General features: G+C 29.0%; 1 protein-coding gene and 1 long non-coding RNA gene across 8 annotated transcripts in view; one reads left to right on the top strand and one right to left on the bottom strand.

Annotated features, from left to right (window-relative positions):
- The window catches only part of LOC107457352 (zinc finger and SCAN domain-containing protein 31), a 19,877-nt gene extending 7,835 nt beyond the window's left edge, over positions 1–12,042 (top strand). For 3 of the 7 annotated variants that reach the window (XM_016075504.4, XM_016075497.3, XM_043040271.2), the window contains exons 3-5: positions 462–1,253; positions 7,255–7,452; positions 9,551–10,701. In XM_016075504.4, the coding sequence (XP_015930990.1) occupies positions 462–1,253; positions 7,255–7,452; positions 9,551–10,375 (1,815 nt within the window). In that variant the 3' untranslated portion in view covers positions 10,376–10,701. Of the gene's footprint in view, positions 1–461; positions 1,254–7,254; positions 7,453–9,550 lie in introns of all 7 variants that reach the window. The other 4 variants (XM_016075513.3, XM_071178056.1, XM_016075521.3 and 1 more) reach the window with 4 other exon arrangements.
- Positions 3,244–19,850, bottom strand: LOC122269009 (uncharacterized). Its single transcript, XR_006224860.2, has 2 exons — positions 19,715–19,850; positions 3,244–3,470 (listed from the first exon to the last, which is right to left on the bottom strand). It is a non-coding gene; the product is annotated as an uncharacterized lncRNA (long non-coding RNA).
- Positions 19,851–19,857: the final 7 nt, after the last annotated feature.

The raw sequence follows: 19,857 nt of genomic DNA, 5'->3' as shown, positions 1-19,857 counted from the left end.
CTTCTCTCTATATAGGCAAAGCATTTAGGTATTATATTTGAAATTAATTATTGCCACAACAAGCATTGTTGCTTCTAGTAAAATGGAAGAGAATAATTTTTAAAATTGGTCTTAGATTAAGGTCCTTGAAAAGTTTGTTGAGGTCCTTGAAAAGTCCTGGGAAGTCCTTGAATTTCAATCTCATCATTGAGTGGGAACCCTGATAAAGTTAATTACAAACAGCTTAATTTTTATTACTGCATTTAATTTTTTTTTTTTTTTTGATATTAGAACTTTAGTATGTGGTAAAGAGGAAAAAAATCTTCTTTTGTTGTAGTTAAATAATTCTATTGAACTTAAACAATTAAACTTAAATATGAGTAAAAAAGACATATTTAGCTAAAATACTTCTTATAAAATTTTATAGTTTTGTAATAATATTTCAAATTTGTAACATAAATCTATTTATATCTTCTATTTAGATATATTCAGAAGTGCGGGCCATCATTTCTCCGAATGTTATTGGAGCAATCGAAGGTTGTGTCGTCGACACTGTTCGTCAGTATGTGCTCACTGCCAGCATAGAGGAGATAACAACTGAAAATGAAACACAGTATCATTTGTATGGGACACTAGATGGCATTCTGATTGCCAAGAGCAAGCTAGAGGAACTTTTGAATTGCTTGCACATCAAGCAACTTGCAAAGGAGTCTAGCGAGAGAGAAAGCACCACCCTGTCTGAGGAGAACAGCAGCTTTGCCGATGAAGGTAATACCTCATACGACAAAGAAGGGACGGACAAGACTTCTTGTTTGTCAGACGACAAGGAATTGGAGACGAATCTCTCTTCCAACGGAAATGTCAGCACGAACACTGAAAGCAGCATTCGTCCCATGAGGTTGAGGTCAATGTCGAAGAAGTTACGGTTCATCTTGAAAGAAAGACCCAGAGTGAGTCAGCGACTGCGCTCTATGAGACTACCCCCTCAGCTGCGGACACTGAAAAAGAAGTCCATTCTGAGAAATAAATCTCAGAGGTCAGCTGATCTTAAAATAAATGATCCAGAAACATTAAGTGAGAACTTAGAACATATGAAACTGGCAACGGAAGAGTCTGATTTCGATTCACCCGAGTTAAAAACCAAAGATCACTCATTTGTGGGAAACAATTCAAAATTAGATTCCAAGTTACCATACAATCATTTCTGTGATTTATGTTCATTTAAAACAAAGCGAAGCAGTCATTTTTTGAAGCATAAAGCCATCCACGAGAAGGTGATTGTTTTTTCTTTTATAATTTTGCTAGCAGAAGTTTTTTCTACAAATAATTTCTGATTCTAGTCTAGTTTTACTGGTGCTATCTTTATTAAATAATTTTCTTTCAAAAACTACATTCAAAGTTGTTAAAGTGCTATGTTTTAATTTTTGTCAACTTTTTTTTTTAAATGATGGAAGTGGAAGAATGTACTGATTTATTACTTTTACTAATTATGTACTGTATTTATTACTTTTTTCCTTGATTTATGTATGCTTATGTAATAATTTGGATTTGATTTCTCTCAAATTAATTTGCTTTGCTTTATTAATTACTTTACAAGCTTTTTTTTTAAATAGAAATTCAGTGAATATCTAGTCAGCAGTTGTAAATAGTATATTTTAATTATTAGCCACAGAAAAATCCACTCATCGTTATCACATTTTTCTGCATAAATATGATTGTTAATTATTTTTAGAAATAACTATAAAAAAAACAAATAAGAATTTTACAAATAAAGCACTTGTAAAACTTAATTTGTTTTTCAAATGAAAAGTTAATACTAGATGATATAAGTTTTAGTTTTTCTATTCATTTGACAAAGAGAGTTTAAGTTATTTCTCATTAAACTGGTCACAAAGAATTTTTAACAAATTTCATATATTTGTATATTTCTGTGATGTTTAATTTATTTTAAATATACATCACTGCCCAAACTACAATAGTGTGTCTAATGCAAATAGTAGAAAGAAACTAACAACAATATTATTAAACAAAAGGAATTTATACCGAAAATTAAAATCTTTAAAGTTAAAGATTTAACACCTATTCTATTAGCAAGAAAAGTCATAATCAATTTTATTTTAAAGGTGTTAAAAAAACTTCCTGTAGACTGCTCTGCTTACGAAACTGCTTGAATGACAACAGTCATTTTCAAAGATTAGATATTTAAGTGGGCTTTAAAAAGGATTATGAACATGAATAATTTATTTATGAGCGTCTGTGGGAAAGTTATAGACAACAATTGATTTTATTTAAAAAACAATTATGTATAATTTTTATGTTAAGGGAAAATTACAGCACATAGATATAACCTGGGTTTTATTCTACAATTTATATTCAAATTTAGTATTAGTAATAAATTTTTGTAATTACTTTAGTGTTATCTACCACCTGATAATATTTTAAAAATTATTGTATCCCAAAGTGATAACATTAAGCGAAGACTACTGATTTAATGTAGAAAATGGTTATCAACTGGATCATTATCAAACTGATGTTGGAGTGAAGAAGAAAAATGATTTTTAAAGTATGCACATTCATACAGTTTATGTACATTAGTAATTGTTTCGAAATAGAATTGTGTAATTTTAATTAAAAATAGCTGTTTGAATTATGACGGCGATAAAGTGTTTGACCCACACCTTGAACCTGGTAGCATGGCCGTCTCCATGTTTGTATGGCTTCACTTTTTTATACTCCCTTCTACTCTATGGTAGTTAGTTACAAGAATTTTTATTTGTTGTTCAAAATTCAACCATACCTTACTAGTAATGAAGTATTCTGACATATTTGCATGTGAAGTTAAGTCTCAATGCTTTACCACTGTATCCTCTGCAAAAGCAAATTATCTCACATGCAGAAATGTTTTCAAATCAACAGTGCCAATTTTAAAAGATATACAGTATTTTATAAAACCTTTCATTTTTCATCATATAAAAAGTTTGATTGTGTTTAAATTGAGTGTGTCTTTATCTCATTACGAGGGTTGCTATTTATATTTCTGGCCTTGGCAACAGTAAGTGTTGCTAGGCGACCGCAGACGATTTTAATCGAAAGTTTGATGTTTTTAAACATAAATTCAGCAGACGATTTACCATTATAGTTTCCTTTGTGTTGTTGACAGTAAATTGAAAAGTTCTTCTCTTTCAAAAAATGGAATTGAATTGTGAACATTTTCGTGCCATTATTTTTCATAGCTTTCGACGTGGATTGTCAAGACAAGAGTGCTTCGATGAACTTAATTCTTTATTCAGCGATAAAGCACCATCCTACAGCACTGTAAAAAATTGATATAACGAATTTAATCGTGGTCGATGTTCGATCCAGGATGAATCCCGTGCAGGTCGTCCAAAATCCGTTGTTGTGCCAGAAAAGATCGATGCTGTGCGTGAACTGATAAAGCAAGATCGTCATGTGACATACTGTGAGCAGGGTTCCTACACGGTCATGAAAACCTGCAAAAGTCAGGCTATTCTAAAATTAAGCTAAAAAGTCAGGATTTTTTTTGCATATTCATAAAGTCAGGATTTTTCTTACATATTCATAAAGTTAGGAAAATAAAAAGAAACTATAATTCATTCAAAGACTGACAGGCAAAAATAAAGTTTCAAGCAAAAATTCTGTAATTCAGAATATGTAATTTCCTCATAATAACATTCCTCTTTCCCTCGTAGAACCTTCCTGTTAGCAATTTTCCTCCTGTTTATCCAATGATAAGGAATTTTTGATAGGGTTGGGGTTGCTAGGTTTATTGCTCTTTGTGTGAATAGCTGGTTTACAGATGATAGTAGCTGAAACAACAGCTGAAAAATCAAAAAAGGAATTTTTACTGTTTTGTGATGTTGCCAAAAAAAAAGGAGAGCAAAAGAGTTTCTTAGAGTTTAATCCACAGCAAAAGAGATTAGATAATTTTTTTCGAAATATTTGTACTGAGAAAAAAAAATGAAAATTAGTGGGAGGTTATAAAAAATTTTCTTATCCTCTCTCATGGTAACGCAACAGTCGAAGGGGGGTTTTCAATCAATAAAAGCTTATTGGTTGAAAACCTCAATGAAGACTCTATTATTTCACAAAGGCGTGCGTATAATTATGTTTCATTTATAAATGGAATAAAAAGCATAGACATTAATGAAAAAATGCTAGATGCTGTGAAAGGATCTAGAACAAGATGGAGACATGCATTAGAAGCCAAAAAGAATAAAAAAGCTGAAATTTCTGGAAAACGAATAAAAGAAAAGATAGATGATTTGAAATTAAGAAAATCTGAATTGAGGAAAACTGCTGCAACAGAACTGGATGTTCTTGATTCAGAAATTGTAAAACAACAAAATATGTTGAGAAATATTATATAACATAGGAGCCCCTGAGTTTCTCCGGAAGCTTACAGTATTACAGAAATTAATTTAAAATACTGAAAAAAAAGATATTTTTGATTTTATTTTTCTCACAAGTTGCATAATTTTTCTATCTGAATTTTTATTTGTATATAATTAACTTTTTTTTGACTTTTTTCCCCTTTATATTTCAATATTATCTTTTAAAAAAAAAGTCAGTTTTAAGTGAAATTGTGATTTTTAAAAATTAATGTTTTAATGTAACAAATGTTCTAGTATGTTTTAAGAGTAAATATTATTTGAAGATACTGATACATATCTCGCAGATTTGATTAACCCTTTTTATCCTGACGACACTCATGCATTTGGTTCCACTTAACATTAAATAAAATAATATTTCCATAATTTTGCATAATAAAAAGATTTTCTTGATCTTTTTATTTAAATAGTTTGCGTATCTAACTACAAAAACACACTAAAAGTTTAATCTAATCATGATAATTAAAAATGTGTTTCACAAGTTTTCTGAAAATATAATTTGGGATATAAAGTGCTATTACGCAATTCCACTTTAATATATAAGTGTTTATCCTATTCAATCTATAATACTTATGACTAAGTAGCATATTATTACTAATTGAAACTGCAATGTTAAAAATTTTGTTAGAGTGGGAAACGGCGGGTCAGGAATTTTATTGTAAAAAGTCAGGAAAAACCTAAAAAAGTCAGGATATTGTTTTCTCAAAATAGTGTAGGAACCCTGATGAGATAGAGGCGTCTTTGGACATTAGTATGACTAGCATCAATAAAATATTGCATGAACATTTGAGAGTAAAAAAATTTTTTCGCGTTGGATCCCGCATAATCTGACAAACGCTCAAAAAAAGGCTCGTGTCGATTGGTGCAAGGAAATGTTGGAAAAATATGTTTGAGGTACACCAAAGGCTGTGTATAACATCTACACAGGTGACGAATCATGGATCTATGCATATGAGCCGGAAACAGAACATCAATCAACTGTATGGGTCTTCCAAGACGAGGCAAAACCAACAAAAGTTGTTCGAGGAAGAAGCACAACGAAACAAATGATTGCCTGTTTCTTCGGCTTTAATGGTCATGTGGCAACAGTGGCTTTAGAGCAATGCAGGACAGTCAATTCTGAATGGTACACGACCATTTGTTTGCCAGAAGTCACCGGAGAAATTCGAAAAAAGCAGAAGAACAGGCGAATCATTCTTCATCATGACAATGCGAGCTCTCACACATCGACTCAAACAAAGGCATTTCTGATGGAGCGAAAGATCGAACTGATGGGTCATCCACCCTACAGCCCTGATTTGGCACCCAATGACTTCTTCTTATTCCCACACATCAAAAATAAATTATGTGGACAACGATTTTCGACCCCCGAAGAAGCGGTTGGTGCATTCAAAACGCATGTTTTGGAGTTACCTCAATCGGACTGGAAAAAGTGTTTTGAAAATTGGTTCAAACGCATGCAAAAGTGTATTGATCATCATGGAGAATATTTTGAAAAACAATAAAACCAATTTCAATCCTACATATTTGTTTTTTCATTATTAGGCCAGAAATATAAATAGCAACCCCCATATTAGTTGAATTTTTTTAGCAAAGGGTTATTTTTTTTTTCTTCAAAGGGTCAATTTTAAAAGAAAGAAGAGATAAATTTCAAGTTCAAATATAAATTTCAAATTTTCTTGAACCTCTATTTTATTTCTCGAGAAATAAAAACCGTATTTTCTGCAATGCTGATGTCAATAATTCAAACAAATTAAGAACCACTTTCAAAAATTAGGTCAAATATCCGTTACTTGTCATCAAAAATGTGACCCTTTTAATATTTATTATTACATCAAATTTGTAATCTTATTTTATATCATAATCTCTCTTTTAATCTGATCATACCTTTATTTATAGAGAAACTTTAAGACCTTTCTAGAAAAGAACTTACTGGAAAAATTTATCTAATAGATATTTCAATTTGCTTGTGGCAAAAATATTTTGGAAGGAGATAAAGTATAAAACCCGAAGATATTAATGTGTGAAAATTAGCTTATAGCTTGCATAGAGGAGTAAAATTAAAGGTTTTTGAATAGGAACTTAAAAACAAAAGTAAAAGATCTTAAATAACTGATGGGTAAATTAAAAGATGTAGAAAAGGATAATGTATGATCAACAACATCACAAGTACCTGAATCTATATTGAAAATGCTCACTTGAGTTCCTGGTACAGCTTTTGTATTTCTGTCTAAAAAGTTATTAATGCTGCTGTTTTTCTTTTTAAAAAGTTTTCTTAAAGTTGTATAATGAACATTAAAATGAGCCAAACTATGAGCTTAGTTTGGAACACCACAATGATTCATTTCTTTAAAAGTGCCATGCTTTGAAAATATTTATATTCTTTAATTATTCGTAAGTATTTACGTCATTAAGTATGACCATTGCTTAATGTTATCATAATTGTAGAATGCGTTTCTATGCAATGGCAAACTTTATACCTTAATTTAAATTGCTTAGATAGGAATTTATTTTTACTAAGCTTTCATTTATAATGTTCATATCAATGCCAATTTGCGGGTCATTTTGATATTTGCAAATTATAAATGCTTTAATATTTTAAATAAAATTAATGTTTCAACTTTCCTTGCTATTCTCATTCCTCCAATTAATCACGTATTGCACTTGGATATTTTGAATTATATTTTGATTTTTTATAAGAGATATTATCTATTCAGGAATGTTGTTGAGTAGGACTGGGCTATAAATCGACTCTTCAAGTCTACATATTTTGTATGAATTAACAATATTCTGCAATCTTTATACTTTATTCGGAAAAATGAAAATTTTCTTTCTTATCTGTAACACTGAACACTTATTGTTCTAGGTAAGCACAATTCATAAGTGCAGCCAGTGTTCATTCTCTTCTGTTCGCCTGAGCCATTTGCGTCGTCACAAAATGAGCCATAGCTCCACTGTTCATACGTGTACTGAGTGTGTTTACCAAACAGATGATATTAAATTTCTCCTGAGGCACACAAAGCTTAAGCACTCCCCTCAGCAGTCCACTTCACTTGTAAGTGAAGTGAGTGATTTCATTATTTTTATTTTTTCCACGCACTTTATCTACAGACATTCCAGCATCTTTAAATACAATAACAGCTGAACACTCAAGCTGTAAAATTTATTTGATAAGAAAATTCTTTTGTTTCATTATAGAATCTATTGAAATAAAATGGGTGTTATTTAGACACAATTTATGATTTAACCACTTCCTTCTCGTTCCTGTGAAAATGACGGGGTGAGGTTTCACCCTCTATTTTTCGCTCCCGTGATATTCTTGGGCTGGAGTGTTCAGTAGTAGCGCGTTAATAAAAAAAATAAAACTAATTCATTTCTTTTGCCTGGAAAACATTTTATTTCTCATTTTACACACCAGATGGCAGTAACAGGATATTTTTAAGGTAATTGTAGATAGTTTATTTTAAACTAGATGTCAGCACTTATCAAATACATGTATTAAAAAAAATAGGCACTTTTGTGACCCGTTTTCTTGAAAATTAACCTGAGCTAGATATTGTGTGGTATGAAACCTTTATATGCTTAATCTAGAATCTATATGAGCCAGAGATAAGATTTTTAGACTCAACACACATATTTGCTGACAATGCACGACCATGTCACTATTCTAGTGAGTTTATTCTAAGTTATCCTTAAAATTTAAATTCTAATTTTTTAAATTATCAAATAACATGTTCATATACATGTTGCCTAATCATTAAAGGCTGACATAATAAAAGTTGATGAGCATAAATAGAACTAGTCCTGAGTTTAGATATTTCTCAGCATGGAGCTAAAGTTGGCCTTAGGATTTGATGAGGGAACAAAATTTAATTTTTTCTTGAAAAGGGCCTTCATAGATCATAAACAAGGCAATTTCATCTAGATAAAAATAATTATATTTTTCTGGAGATTTGTGGATTTAAAAAAAAGAATCCTTTTCTTATTTTTGAAAAATTTTTAGGAAATTATTTATGCTTTAAATTTAACTTAAAAATAATAATAAATGAATATTACGCTGATAATAAAATGTATCTCTAATAGAAAATGATAAATTGTTGTTTTATTTGAAAGGATTTTTTTAAATGCATTTTTCTTCTTGAAAACCAATATTTCATTTTTTTCTCCGAAACCTTTCTGATGTGTTAAGTATTTAAAATAAAAAATGCTAATGCCTACTCAAATTAGTTGTCATTCATGAACATTAAACCTCATAGCATAAGCAACATTTACATTTAATTTCAATCTAATCTTATCAATTAATCTAATTTTAAATATATTTGGGCTACTCTGAATTTTCTAAATAGCTATACGGAATCATTAAAAAATAAAACTTATTTTGAAAAAATTGTTTTAATAACTTCAAGCAAAAACTTAAAATTTTTTTATGAAATCACATATTTTGCGGCATAGCTATGCTGTATCTCAAAAAGTAAATTCGTTTTATTAATTTAAAATCAACATTTTAGGATACAGCAAAAGTCATTGTAAGAATTCATTTATATTGTAGTTAGAAAGCATTATAAATAAGAAACAGACTGTGATCTGTGCTGAAATTAAAGTTTAACAACTTTTTAAACAGAAGTTGTTCTGAAAAGTCTTTTTAAAACTTCATATTTTTTGAATTGGAATAAAAAGTAAGAAATGCTTGTCATTCTAAAAATAATAACAAATATTACAATCATTATTTTTTCATTTATTTTCTACCAATTTATTAACTATGATAAAAATCCCTTAAACTTCAATTTTATGCAATAAGAATACATTGCATATATATTTTTATATGTGATAGTTTTATATTAAATCTGATTGATTTTGTTTGGGCATTAGGTTGGCAGCTTAATGCTTAACTTTTGATGTGCTTTTAACACATAATTTTAGATATCTTAATTAGTCTATAACTATATATATCGACATTGTTTCTTTTTTATTTCTTGCTTAATATATGTGTAGAATGTGTCTTGTGAATGGTTTAAAAATTGAAATATTTTTACTTTAACTGTTTTTTGTTTTTTTTTAAATTCAAGTTTATTTAATAAGAAGGTTTTATTTTAAAGAATTTTATATTATCTTCATCAATAATTTTGTTATAAATTTTATTCTTTTTTTCTTTCCTTTCCCAGATACTGAGTTGTCCTCAGTGTAGTTACCAGACAACAAAGCAACATTATTATGACAGGCATCAGCGGCTGCACTGTTTAAAGAGGAATTTCGTGCATCAGTGCGAGCAGTGCTGCTACAAAACTCATCGCAAAGAGCACCTCAACAGACACATGAGCAGTGCTCACGGTGATAAGCGCCCCTACCTCTGCCACATTTGTGGTAAAGCTTTCAAGAGAGGAGATGCCCTGCAACAGCACAATCTGATTCACTCAGAAGTACTCTCTGAAAACACAAACTATAAGTGCAGTGTGTGTGAGAAACAATTCCGTTCTCAATCACACCTCCTAGAGCATCGCGCCGTTCATTCGGAATTCCGTTCATTCCTTTGCGAGATGTGCGGTGCTGTTTTCAAAACTCGATCTGTGCACCGCAAACATATGCAAACCATTCATCGTAACCCACGCTCCCATACTTGTGAGGTGTGCAACAAAAAATTCAATACTACCTACACTCTGAAGAGGCATAAGAAAATTCATTCCATAAAACCCGTCATTCTGAAACCCATTTTGGGAACAGTCAACGGAGCACCAGGAATCGCCAAATCCCACATTCACTCTGATCCATCAAGCTTTCCTGTCAGTGAAATGAGCCACATTCCAAGCACGTCAGCCATTCAACCCATGAACCCTCTTGCCCAAAATCCCATTCGAGACCCGCTCGTCACGCCTGTGTCGCTTCCGGAAACTGCTGTATCTAGTGTTCAGAATCTTATTTCCACATCTGTTACTTTAACTCCAGAAACAGCTGCTGTTTTCCTCTTAGACCAAAATGTACCTCAAAATTAATTTCTTATCTAAAAAAAAAATTTATATTTTGGCTTGCTTCAGTTCATTTTCAGTTTATGAGCTGTTTGAGAACATCTAAAAATGTTACTATCATGTTTTAAAAGAAATTCTTTTAAATAGTTTTCTAAGTAGTTAAATGTTTGATAAAACTCAATTTTTTATTATTTAAGGACTTGATATACTTTTAAATGTCTTAAAAAGGAAAGTAATTGTGTATTTTAATTTTCCATGGTCAATGTCAGGTTGAATTTTAAAATATTATTTAATTTTGTTGGAGATTCTGTTGATTGTTATTTGCATTGAAATATTAAACTCTTAATGTTATATTTTTATTATGGTGTACATATTTAATGGGCTTTTCATGTTTACAAAAAAAATGTTATTGATTTATGAAAATTAGGTGATATACTTGGACAGTTAGGGTGTCTCTTTGTTTCGTATCAATGTTTTTAGTATTTATAATAAAATAGAAATCAAGGTTGTGCTGTGTAAACATAAATTTTGCAACGCTTTCATTTTAGTATTTAATTTTATAAAGTAAATTACAATTTTAATTAAACAAAATGAATATAAAAATATTTTCTGAATTTTGAAGCAATTAAAACCATATTTTAAATAACTTGATTAAAATTGTTTTGTTAAAATTGCATTTTTAAAGTTTAAAAGAAAACTTGTAAAACTGCCATTTGAGAAATTTAATTCTGTGACCAAAAATGCAAAAAGTTATGCAACTCATTTAATCCATGGCTGTATTTCTATTCTATTTGTTGTTTCATTTACAGTCTTCTATGATCTTATTAAAATATAAAATTTTTGTTAACTGTTTACATAGATTGAGTAGATTTAACATAGATTGAGTTAACACAAATATCTTAAGTGTGTTTTAAACTGTACAACCTCTCATTATGATGATTTGCTAGATAATCGTACTTTTAGACTCATTTAAATTTTTAACATAGATAAATCACTTTACCTGTTTTCTTATTCAGTGCAACAAAGAGATAGCTGTTTTTGTTATATATTGCTTTTTGTATTTGTTCTAATTTATTCGTGTGCAGATCCTCGGGCTTCCAAAGCCATCCCTTCTGCAGAGGATCAAAATTGTGATGGCATGTCTTCAGATCATCCTCAGGGATGTTTTCCAGACCGTCGCCAATTGCCCATTATGCTGCTCTAGTGCGACATAAATAAAGTACTAACTACCTCGTTCAGGTTTAGTTTTTATTAAAAAAATATTTTACATTATCTAAAGAAACCTTTGCTTGAAACTAATTTTTTTGCTAATTTATAATGAGAATGGCCTTTTGTTGATTTTGATGAGAAGATATAGTAAGGGACCTCATGTCTCTTATTTTAATAAGCCTTCATTGAAGCTGAATAGCCACTATATATTAGGATACATTTGTGAAGTTAGCCATTAAGGAGAATGCTTCTGAAACTTGATTTAATACACCATAATTGATTGATTTTTCCTTATGACTTGTTTATTATAGTTAGTGAAACAGTGCTTGTGAGATTTATAATTGCACTAAATGATGAAAACTTTTAACTAGTTTGAGTGGAAGTGAGCAACCTCAATCATTTCTATGTACAAACTTAATAGTTAAGAATCGTAGTTATGAAGGCTATGTTGAAACTAATAAAACAGAATTGTTTCACTTAAAAAACACTTTCATTTATGCAATTTTTAATGAGACCTGCCTGTTTTCTTTTTTTTCTTCTCGATAATATTTGATTTCTGCAGTGATACATATGCCATGAGTCCACATATGTTGTGATAGGATTCAATAAACTGTTCCCCAGTTTTTTTTTAAGGGGCAAAATTAATGTTAAAAAAAAAATCATATATTTCGGGTGTATAGCAGTGGTTTTTTTAAATCTGGGATTTCTAAGTTTGATATTTAAATTCCCATTATTTTGTATTTTTTTTTAAAAATTTTTTATTCATAAACAAATTTGCTTTTTTCAAAAAACTTCTTATGTTCTTGTTTTTTTTTCTAACTAATACAAAGCTATTTTTTAAATTTAAAAATTTGTTAGATTGTAAAAAAATGCAATTTTTTTAAAATCACATTTAGCAATTTTTGCATAGGTAATTAATTCATGCTTAATGCAAGCAAAACTTCTACATATCTTTTTCTACCATTATTTATGTTAACCTGCTTTCATGGCTATTTCAAAATTTGCACATCACCATGTTGAATTAAAATTTCTAAATTTTATTTTATCACGCAGTTGGTTATATATATAAAAAACTATATATATAAATTTATAATGAATGATTTTTGAAAAACTGCCTTTATTTTTTGCAAAAATTTAAAAATAAAATAATGCCTGTGCAATATTATTTGTTTTGACCGAATTTTATGTTCACCCTGCTGAAAATTGAAATTCTAGGTATTAAAAATATTCTGTTGATAGAATATTTTAATGTTAAAACACTAAATAATGTTTACAGTTCTATGGATCATTCTGAACTATTCAGTTTTCAAAACATTCTTTCATTATTTTACGTTATATTACATAATTTTTAAAGAAATTAAGTATTTCAATTCTCCAAACCACTTTATTCAAAGAGTACCATTTTAAAATTCAAACTTTATTCTTGGTTGCTCTAAAAGTTTCTCACATTTTTTGCCTAAGATATTATTTTGAAATTCTTAACACTGCAATGTTAGAAATTATTTTGTATTCATGTATTATTTTTTTTAACTTATCTAATTCAGTGGTTCCTAAATGGTGTTCTTGTGGAGTACTGGGCTTCCGAAAGTTAGGATTTTTTTTTAACCAGTGACAATTTTATTTATATCTAATCAATAATCCATAATTTATAAAATATTTCAATTGTTTATATGAACTTATTTATGTAAAATGCGAATAAAAAAGTAGTAAAACCTAAAAAACAAATTAAAAAGCAATATATTGAATAAACTATTCATTTAAAAAAATTCAGTGAGTGTTTTTCATTGAGCTTTTCAATTCAAAGTAAAATACCTGAATTCAAAATAAAAAATTATGTGTCTCTGATTACTATTCTCAACCTTTATAAGAGTTTTCTTTTGAAAACCATAAATCAGCTTATTTTATTCATTTTCAGCAAATGCATGCACCAAGAACGAACTCTTAATTATTCAAGATTTTGTTCATCACTTTGAATATTTTAAAAACATTTGGTAGTTTTTTTTTTTTTTTTGGTTAGTGTATTCACCGCTGCTAATGAACTTTGTTTTATAATTCTGACAAAAGAAGCCTCGATCATTTAGGATTCTGTAGCCAAAATTTTTTTCCCCAAAAATTAAAAATACTGATATAACTTATTAAAAAGGGAATCATTGTAAAATGGTGACCAATGATAGAATGATGCATAATATCACTTTATAACAAAATTTTTTTTTCCTCTTGAGCAATATTCATTTACAGCCACTCACTCTCCGAATTTGAAAGATAAAAAAATCCTGTTTTCCTATTTTTCGATCAAACTAAGAAAAATGTGATTTTGAATAATAATCAAAATTGAAGATGTAATAATAATAACAAAGATGAAAGTTAATTAAATATACCGGTGAGCGAACTAGCACTGCAGATTTATTGTAGTCGGAGAATCTTCTTATATGAATCTTCCTATATTCCCTATATGATCAGCAGTTCATATAGGCAAGTTTTCATCTTCTCTCATTTTTATTTTATGTTCTTTCTTTTAGTAGTTCAGTTAATTTTTATGTATGATAATAGAGGTTGTAACCTTTGAATACAAATATTTTGTTGCACATTCATTCAGAGAGGGAGGGTCAGTAAATACCTTTAAATAAGATATAGATATTGTCATAGCTGATATTAATTTTATGTTGATAACAGTTATATCATTAATGTAATATTACATCTTCTCTGGATATCGAAGATCTGCCCTATCAGAATGAAAATGATTTTTATGTATAGTCACCCGCCCCCCCTCTCCTTCATTTCTATAGTATTGCATTCTGATAATGTAAACTGAAAACCTTTTTTTTCTTTTTTTTTTTCTACCACCTCAGGTCACTAAGGATTTCTTTCTTGGACCTCTTAAAACTCAAATAAGAATTTCCTCAATGAACTTTGAATTAACTGTTATAGATAGAAAAATTCCAGTTGAAAATTAACGTTTAATAAATTCCCCCTCCTCCCCTCTATTTTTCTGTGAAAAGCAAAGTATTAAAATTTGGGTGAAGGAAAAAAAAAATGAAAGCAAATATTTATGATTAAAAATGTATTTTTATGTTTTATTTCTCCAGTTCTATCTGTGTAAGTTTATGCAAAAGTGTTAGAAGCTAGATTTTTTAAAATACCTGAGAAAATGTTGTAACTTGTATTTTTCTTTGTGTTTTGGTTTGATGAAAGCAAATCTTAATTCATTCCTATTCAGTATGACTTATAAAAGTTTTCATTTAGTCATTTTTAACTGACCATCCATTAAACATCAACATTTTTCTTGCATAATACCAATATTTTAGTTCTATATTATGGAAGTGAATTGTGATTATGTCAAATTCTGTCATTTGTTATACATCTTCACCAAAATTCTTATATTAGCTACAGTTCATATGCAATAATATGTTAGTAGCAATACATAAGCAATAATTTAAGTTAAGTATACAATATGTTTGTAATAAATGTTGTTATAAATTCTTCAACCTAGGTATTCATGAAAAAAATTAGTTTAAATCAGTTAATATGTGATAAAGTAGATGGCTGGAAACATATTTTTTAAACAGCATTAAGTTTAAAGTGCATGTTTAAATAATTAGACATCATAATTGAATGACAAATTTATACATTCGAAATTACTTCGCATTTTTTATTAAATTATACACAGAATTGAAGAAACATTTCATTTTTCCGGTGACAAATGTTTTGATTTTTTTGTCATATGACAAACCTAACCTGTAATCAAGGTTCTTCCACGCACATTAATTTATTTATTTTAATTATTTAATTTTTTTATTTTAAATGTTTAAAATGTGGAAGCATTATATTTTTTCTAACATTTTCCTTCTCGTTAGGCACGAATTTTAGTGCTAAGACTGGTTTAATTGTTCTTCATCAAATTCAACTGGGTGACTAGAATGAGCTGTGTCTTTAAATTCAAAATTTCTATTTTTAAATATGGCGCGAGGCGGTTCTTTCAGCAATGATACCCTTCCATGCATTTCACAAATATCACAAGCAGCTTTTTTTCTAAAATTTGAGCCTTAATAAAAGGATGTGGTGTCATAAGGACTCAACTTTACCGTTCATTTTAATGATCTGAAAATTAACAAAAATCAAAACATAAATACCAGTAGAACGAAACATTGTCTTTCGAATGATCTAAATCGTCATGCTAAAAAGCATTTAGTGACAGGAAGAATGTTAACATTAAAAATATATATATATTTCACTCTTTTAATTGTTTCTAATGATACACAAATGCATAATTTTTGCTTTTGGCATTGTTGGTTCCATTGGTCGTAAAAGTAACTACTAAAGTACTAACTAAACTAAAGTAGTTTACTACAGCTACTTTATTATGAATGTAGTTAATATAACTACTTTTCTTTTACTGTAGTGATTATAACTAATTTTGAAATGTAGTCACTTCTTTTTGTCAATTTTGTTGAAGAACTTAATTTACACCATCCTATTCAAAATGGTTTTGAATAATAAATAAGGTTATTTAAACGTGAAAAATTATTAAGATATATTTATTCATGTTTACATGAGTCATTTTGTTATTCTAAATAATTTTTTTACGAATTTGTTCTTTTAACTTTTTATGCCTTTATCAGCAGCAAAGACTTAATTTAAGAAATGCTAAAAAATTATCAAATAGTCTTTATTTTGTTAATTATTTAATGCTCTTTTATTTCCTCTGAGAAATAAAGTACATAAAAAATTACAGAGCAAAATATGTTTCATTCTATTAGAATAACATGCACGCAATTCTTTTAGTTTTCCCTGAATGTACATGTATACTTTCGCATGTGAAGTAATGGCAATTGCAATCCAAATTAGAGGCAGGAGACTTTGAAACCGCTAACTTTTTGTTATATGAGCAAAAAAATCCTGTTTTCCTATTTTTTGATTGTACCAAAGAAGTATTATACCGCCGGCAGTTCAATACTATCATCATGAACCTTTAAAGTAGCTGACATCTTCCGTATTTATGAAAACAATTTTTACTGCGAAATCTAACTGCACATGTTTATTTCGAGTACACGATTTCCAGGAAACAATAAAATAAACAAACCTGCCTTTATGGCGTAGGAAAATTGCTCTTTCGTTCATCAGATGTAATTCTTATAACTGGTCGGCCACAGTGGCATCCTCATCTCGTCCATTGACACAACAGCTAATATTTGCACCAATCCGTTGGTAAAAATTAATTGCGTTTGAACTTTGTTTCTTAATCAAACTTACATTAAAGACAGAATAGCTACAGACTACTGTTTTTTTTTTATTTATTTTAATCTTTTTGTGTTTATTATTATTTTTGTATTGCAGAACACTATAAACTGCGAAAAACAGTAGTTCCGCAACTTCTGATTACTGGTCGGTTCACGATTTGTTCTCTTTTATGGAACCCCGTATAAAGATATCTCATGGTCATAGTGCCAAGTCCGGATTTCTTGGTGGCTATGCGATTAAAGGTCACGCTTACGACACATCAAAAGCATAATCAGTAAATTAGGAACCACTAGCAGTGTAAAATTACAAAATGTGTTGTAGTTTTTTTTTGTCTAACTAAAATGTCAATCATTTGTCACTGAAACAACAAATTGAGTACAGTTCTCTTTGATTTTGTGTATAATTTTTTTAAATAAGTTTGGAAAATGCAAATTCCGGCCATTCATTGTTTTGATCACAAGTGTTTTATCTCTAAAAACACGCGTAGTCATCAACAAGTCCCGAACTTTGATGACACACTATTTTTTTTCATTTTTAGATACTCACTTTATTAGGTCTTTTTTTTTTTTTTTTGATGAAGTATTGAGATTTTTTTTTAATTGTAGGGCATTTTAAACGATTTTTTATTTTTTTTAACTTTTGGGTTTTGTTTTTCCTTTTAAAGTACTGCAGATTCCTCTAGCGACGAGAGAGCTTCAGTTAATTGACAGCTGTTTAAAAAAAGAACGATAGTGCGTTTAAAAAATGTCTTAATCTATCCTAACCATTTGAGAAAGTATCTAAGTTTAGTTAAAATGACGAATTTGCATGTTTTGACACAAATATATGAAGTTTTAGAAGATAAATAATATTTCAGATTGAAATAAGAGCATTTTTTGCTATTTTTAAAAGTATATTTAGCGATTTGGTTTAGGTCATCAACACCAAGAGGCAAAATAAAAGGGACAGAAGCATCAATTATAGATTAATTCTGGCAATTAATGTTTTTACATTGTGGATAATTGAGGAGAGGGTGCCTCTTAGAGTTACGTATCTGCTGAGAATGGCATAAGTTGTTAACATCAATTGAAGCAACTTCAAGATTGCTGGGGAAAATTTTTTTTCTTCTTTAAATTCGAAATATAGACTGAGTTTTTTTTTTATTCAAATAAATTCATAAAATTTCGTTTTTATTCCCCATTACTGAATGGTCAGTTTTATTCAATCAATAAGAAATGAAATAAGAGAATTTTGTTGCAAATAGATTGTGTATACCTTGGCATGTAACTACTAAAATGTAGTCGCTGTTAGATTTTTATGATTGCTTAGCTAGTTATAAATATCTTTTAAACGGCTGAACTTAATTTGCCTTAAAATGACATAAATTCCTTTATAAATGTTAAATAGAAAAAAATCATTACTGATTTTGGGATTTTTGTTATTCCTTTAAAATATTCTTTACTTTTTTTTCTCACTTTTATTTAAAACATATTTAAATGTGATAACATAAATGTTAAGAGTTGTTCTAGCTGTCTTAATTCTTATTATTAGATTTTTCTAAATAAAAATGTTTTCCTTACATATGCATATGTATTTTGTGTCAACTATTTGTTTTATAACTGTATAACTATTTTGAGTTTAAGAGGTGAAGTTAGTTTTCTGTTTTTAAGTATAAGAATTTAATAATATTAGCATAAACTTTTTAAGAATATTAATATTCATTTTTAAGTTAAATTATTGGGCAAAAAACTATTCATTATAAAATTAAGTTCTTAAAGTATTTATACATTTTCAAAACAAATTGTTATGAGAAAGTTTCCAGTATTTATTTTAAAAAATTGCAATTTGTTCCGCTTAAATAAATGAGGATAATGGAAAAAATAAAGGAAATAAATGAGTTTATAATTATTAAATGAGTAAAACTGTTATGTTCAGTTATTGGTCATTTTTAAATCTTATTGTTACGCCATTTTCTTTTTTAAATATTAAAATGCATACGTAACATTTCAACCCCTTTGTATTTACCTAATATCATTTTTCCACCAACTCTGAATTGATATTGAGACTTGAAGGATTAAGAAATAAAGCTATGCTATAAAGCTTATAAAATATTTTTAAAAAATAAAGTTATTGTGATGTTTTTTCCTTCTGTTCTTATAGAGTAAAATACTGATTCATTTGCTTGTTGGAGAGAGAGAGAGAGAGCGCTTTGATTAAATCTCAAGTCTTTCAAAAGCTCTTATTATTGAAGTTATTATTTTTACGGGAAATGGCAATCCTATGTGTATTCTTTGTATTGTCCTTAAATGTACATATTCCAAATAATTATACATTTTGATGTCATTTTAAAAATAAAAGATTTTAAGCTGTCTGCTTTCTTTGTAATTATTGAATCACATTAAGAGATGAGACGGGCTCAGCTCGAGCCCAAAAGACCGTGCCCGTAGCGTTCTCGTTTACTGAAAAAAAAACATAGTTCGGACTCGTGATAAAATTTTTATAAACCTTTTTATCACTTTTAAACAAACGCTTAGTATAGTTATTAAGCATAAAAAATACAGCATTTATTAATTATGATAAAAAGGTTTTAATAAATAATTTTCTTGTTTAGGCTTCAAAGGCCAAGTGGCAAGACCTCGAAATTTGGCCTTTGTCCGACCTATATTTCAGGCTCTAAATAATCCTTAAATATTACGGGTAGGCTTTGACTTCAAGAAGTGAGCACAAAAACATTGCTAAATCACATTACGTAGTATAATTGAAGTATTCTCGTGGCAAAGCTGACCAACTCTGTAACAAAGCCTGTTTACATCATTTTGTGATGGTTTTTTTATCGCTGCTTTTTTAAATAAAAGCGAATTCATGTTGAATACACATTTATTCTGAATAAAACACTTTTACTGAGTGATATTCAAATATAAAACAATATTCAATACTTACCGACTAGTTGGATTTTTATCAGGTTTAAGGATGGATAAAGAGTGCATTTATACTTGAGAACTTAAATGCTATAATCATTATCCGTAGCATAACAATCGGTAATTAAAAGAATCAGCAGGACAGGATTCAGTATTTGTTCAGTA

The sequence above is a fragment of the Parasteatoda tepidariorum genome, chromosome 1 (genome assembly GCF_043381705.1).
Source record: "Parasteatoda tepidariorum isolate YZ-2023 chromosome 1, CAS_Ptep_4.0, whole genome shotgun sequence".
NCBI classification, from domain to species: Eukaryota; Metazoa; Arthropoda; class Arachnida; order Araneae; family Theridiidae; genus Parasteatoda; species Parasteatoda tepidariorum.
Note: the sequence above shows the minus strand (reverse complement) of the source record. Positions and strands in the feature narration are given on the sequence as shown.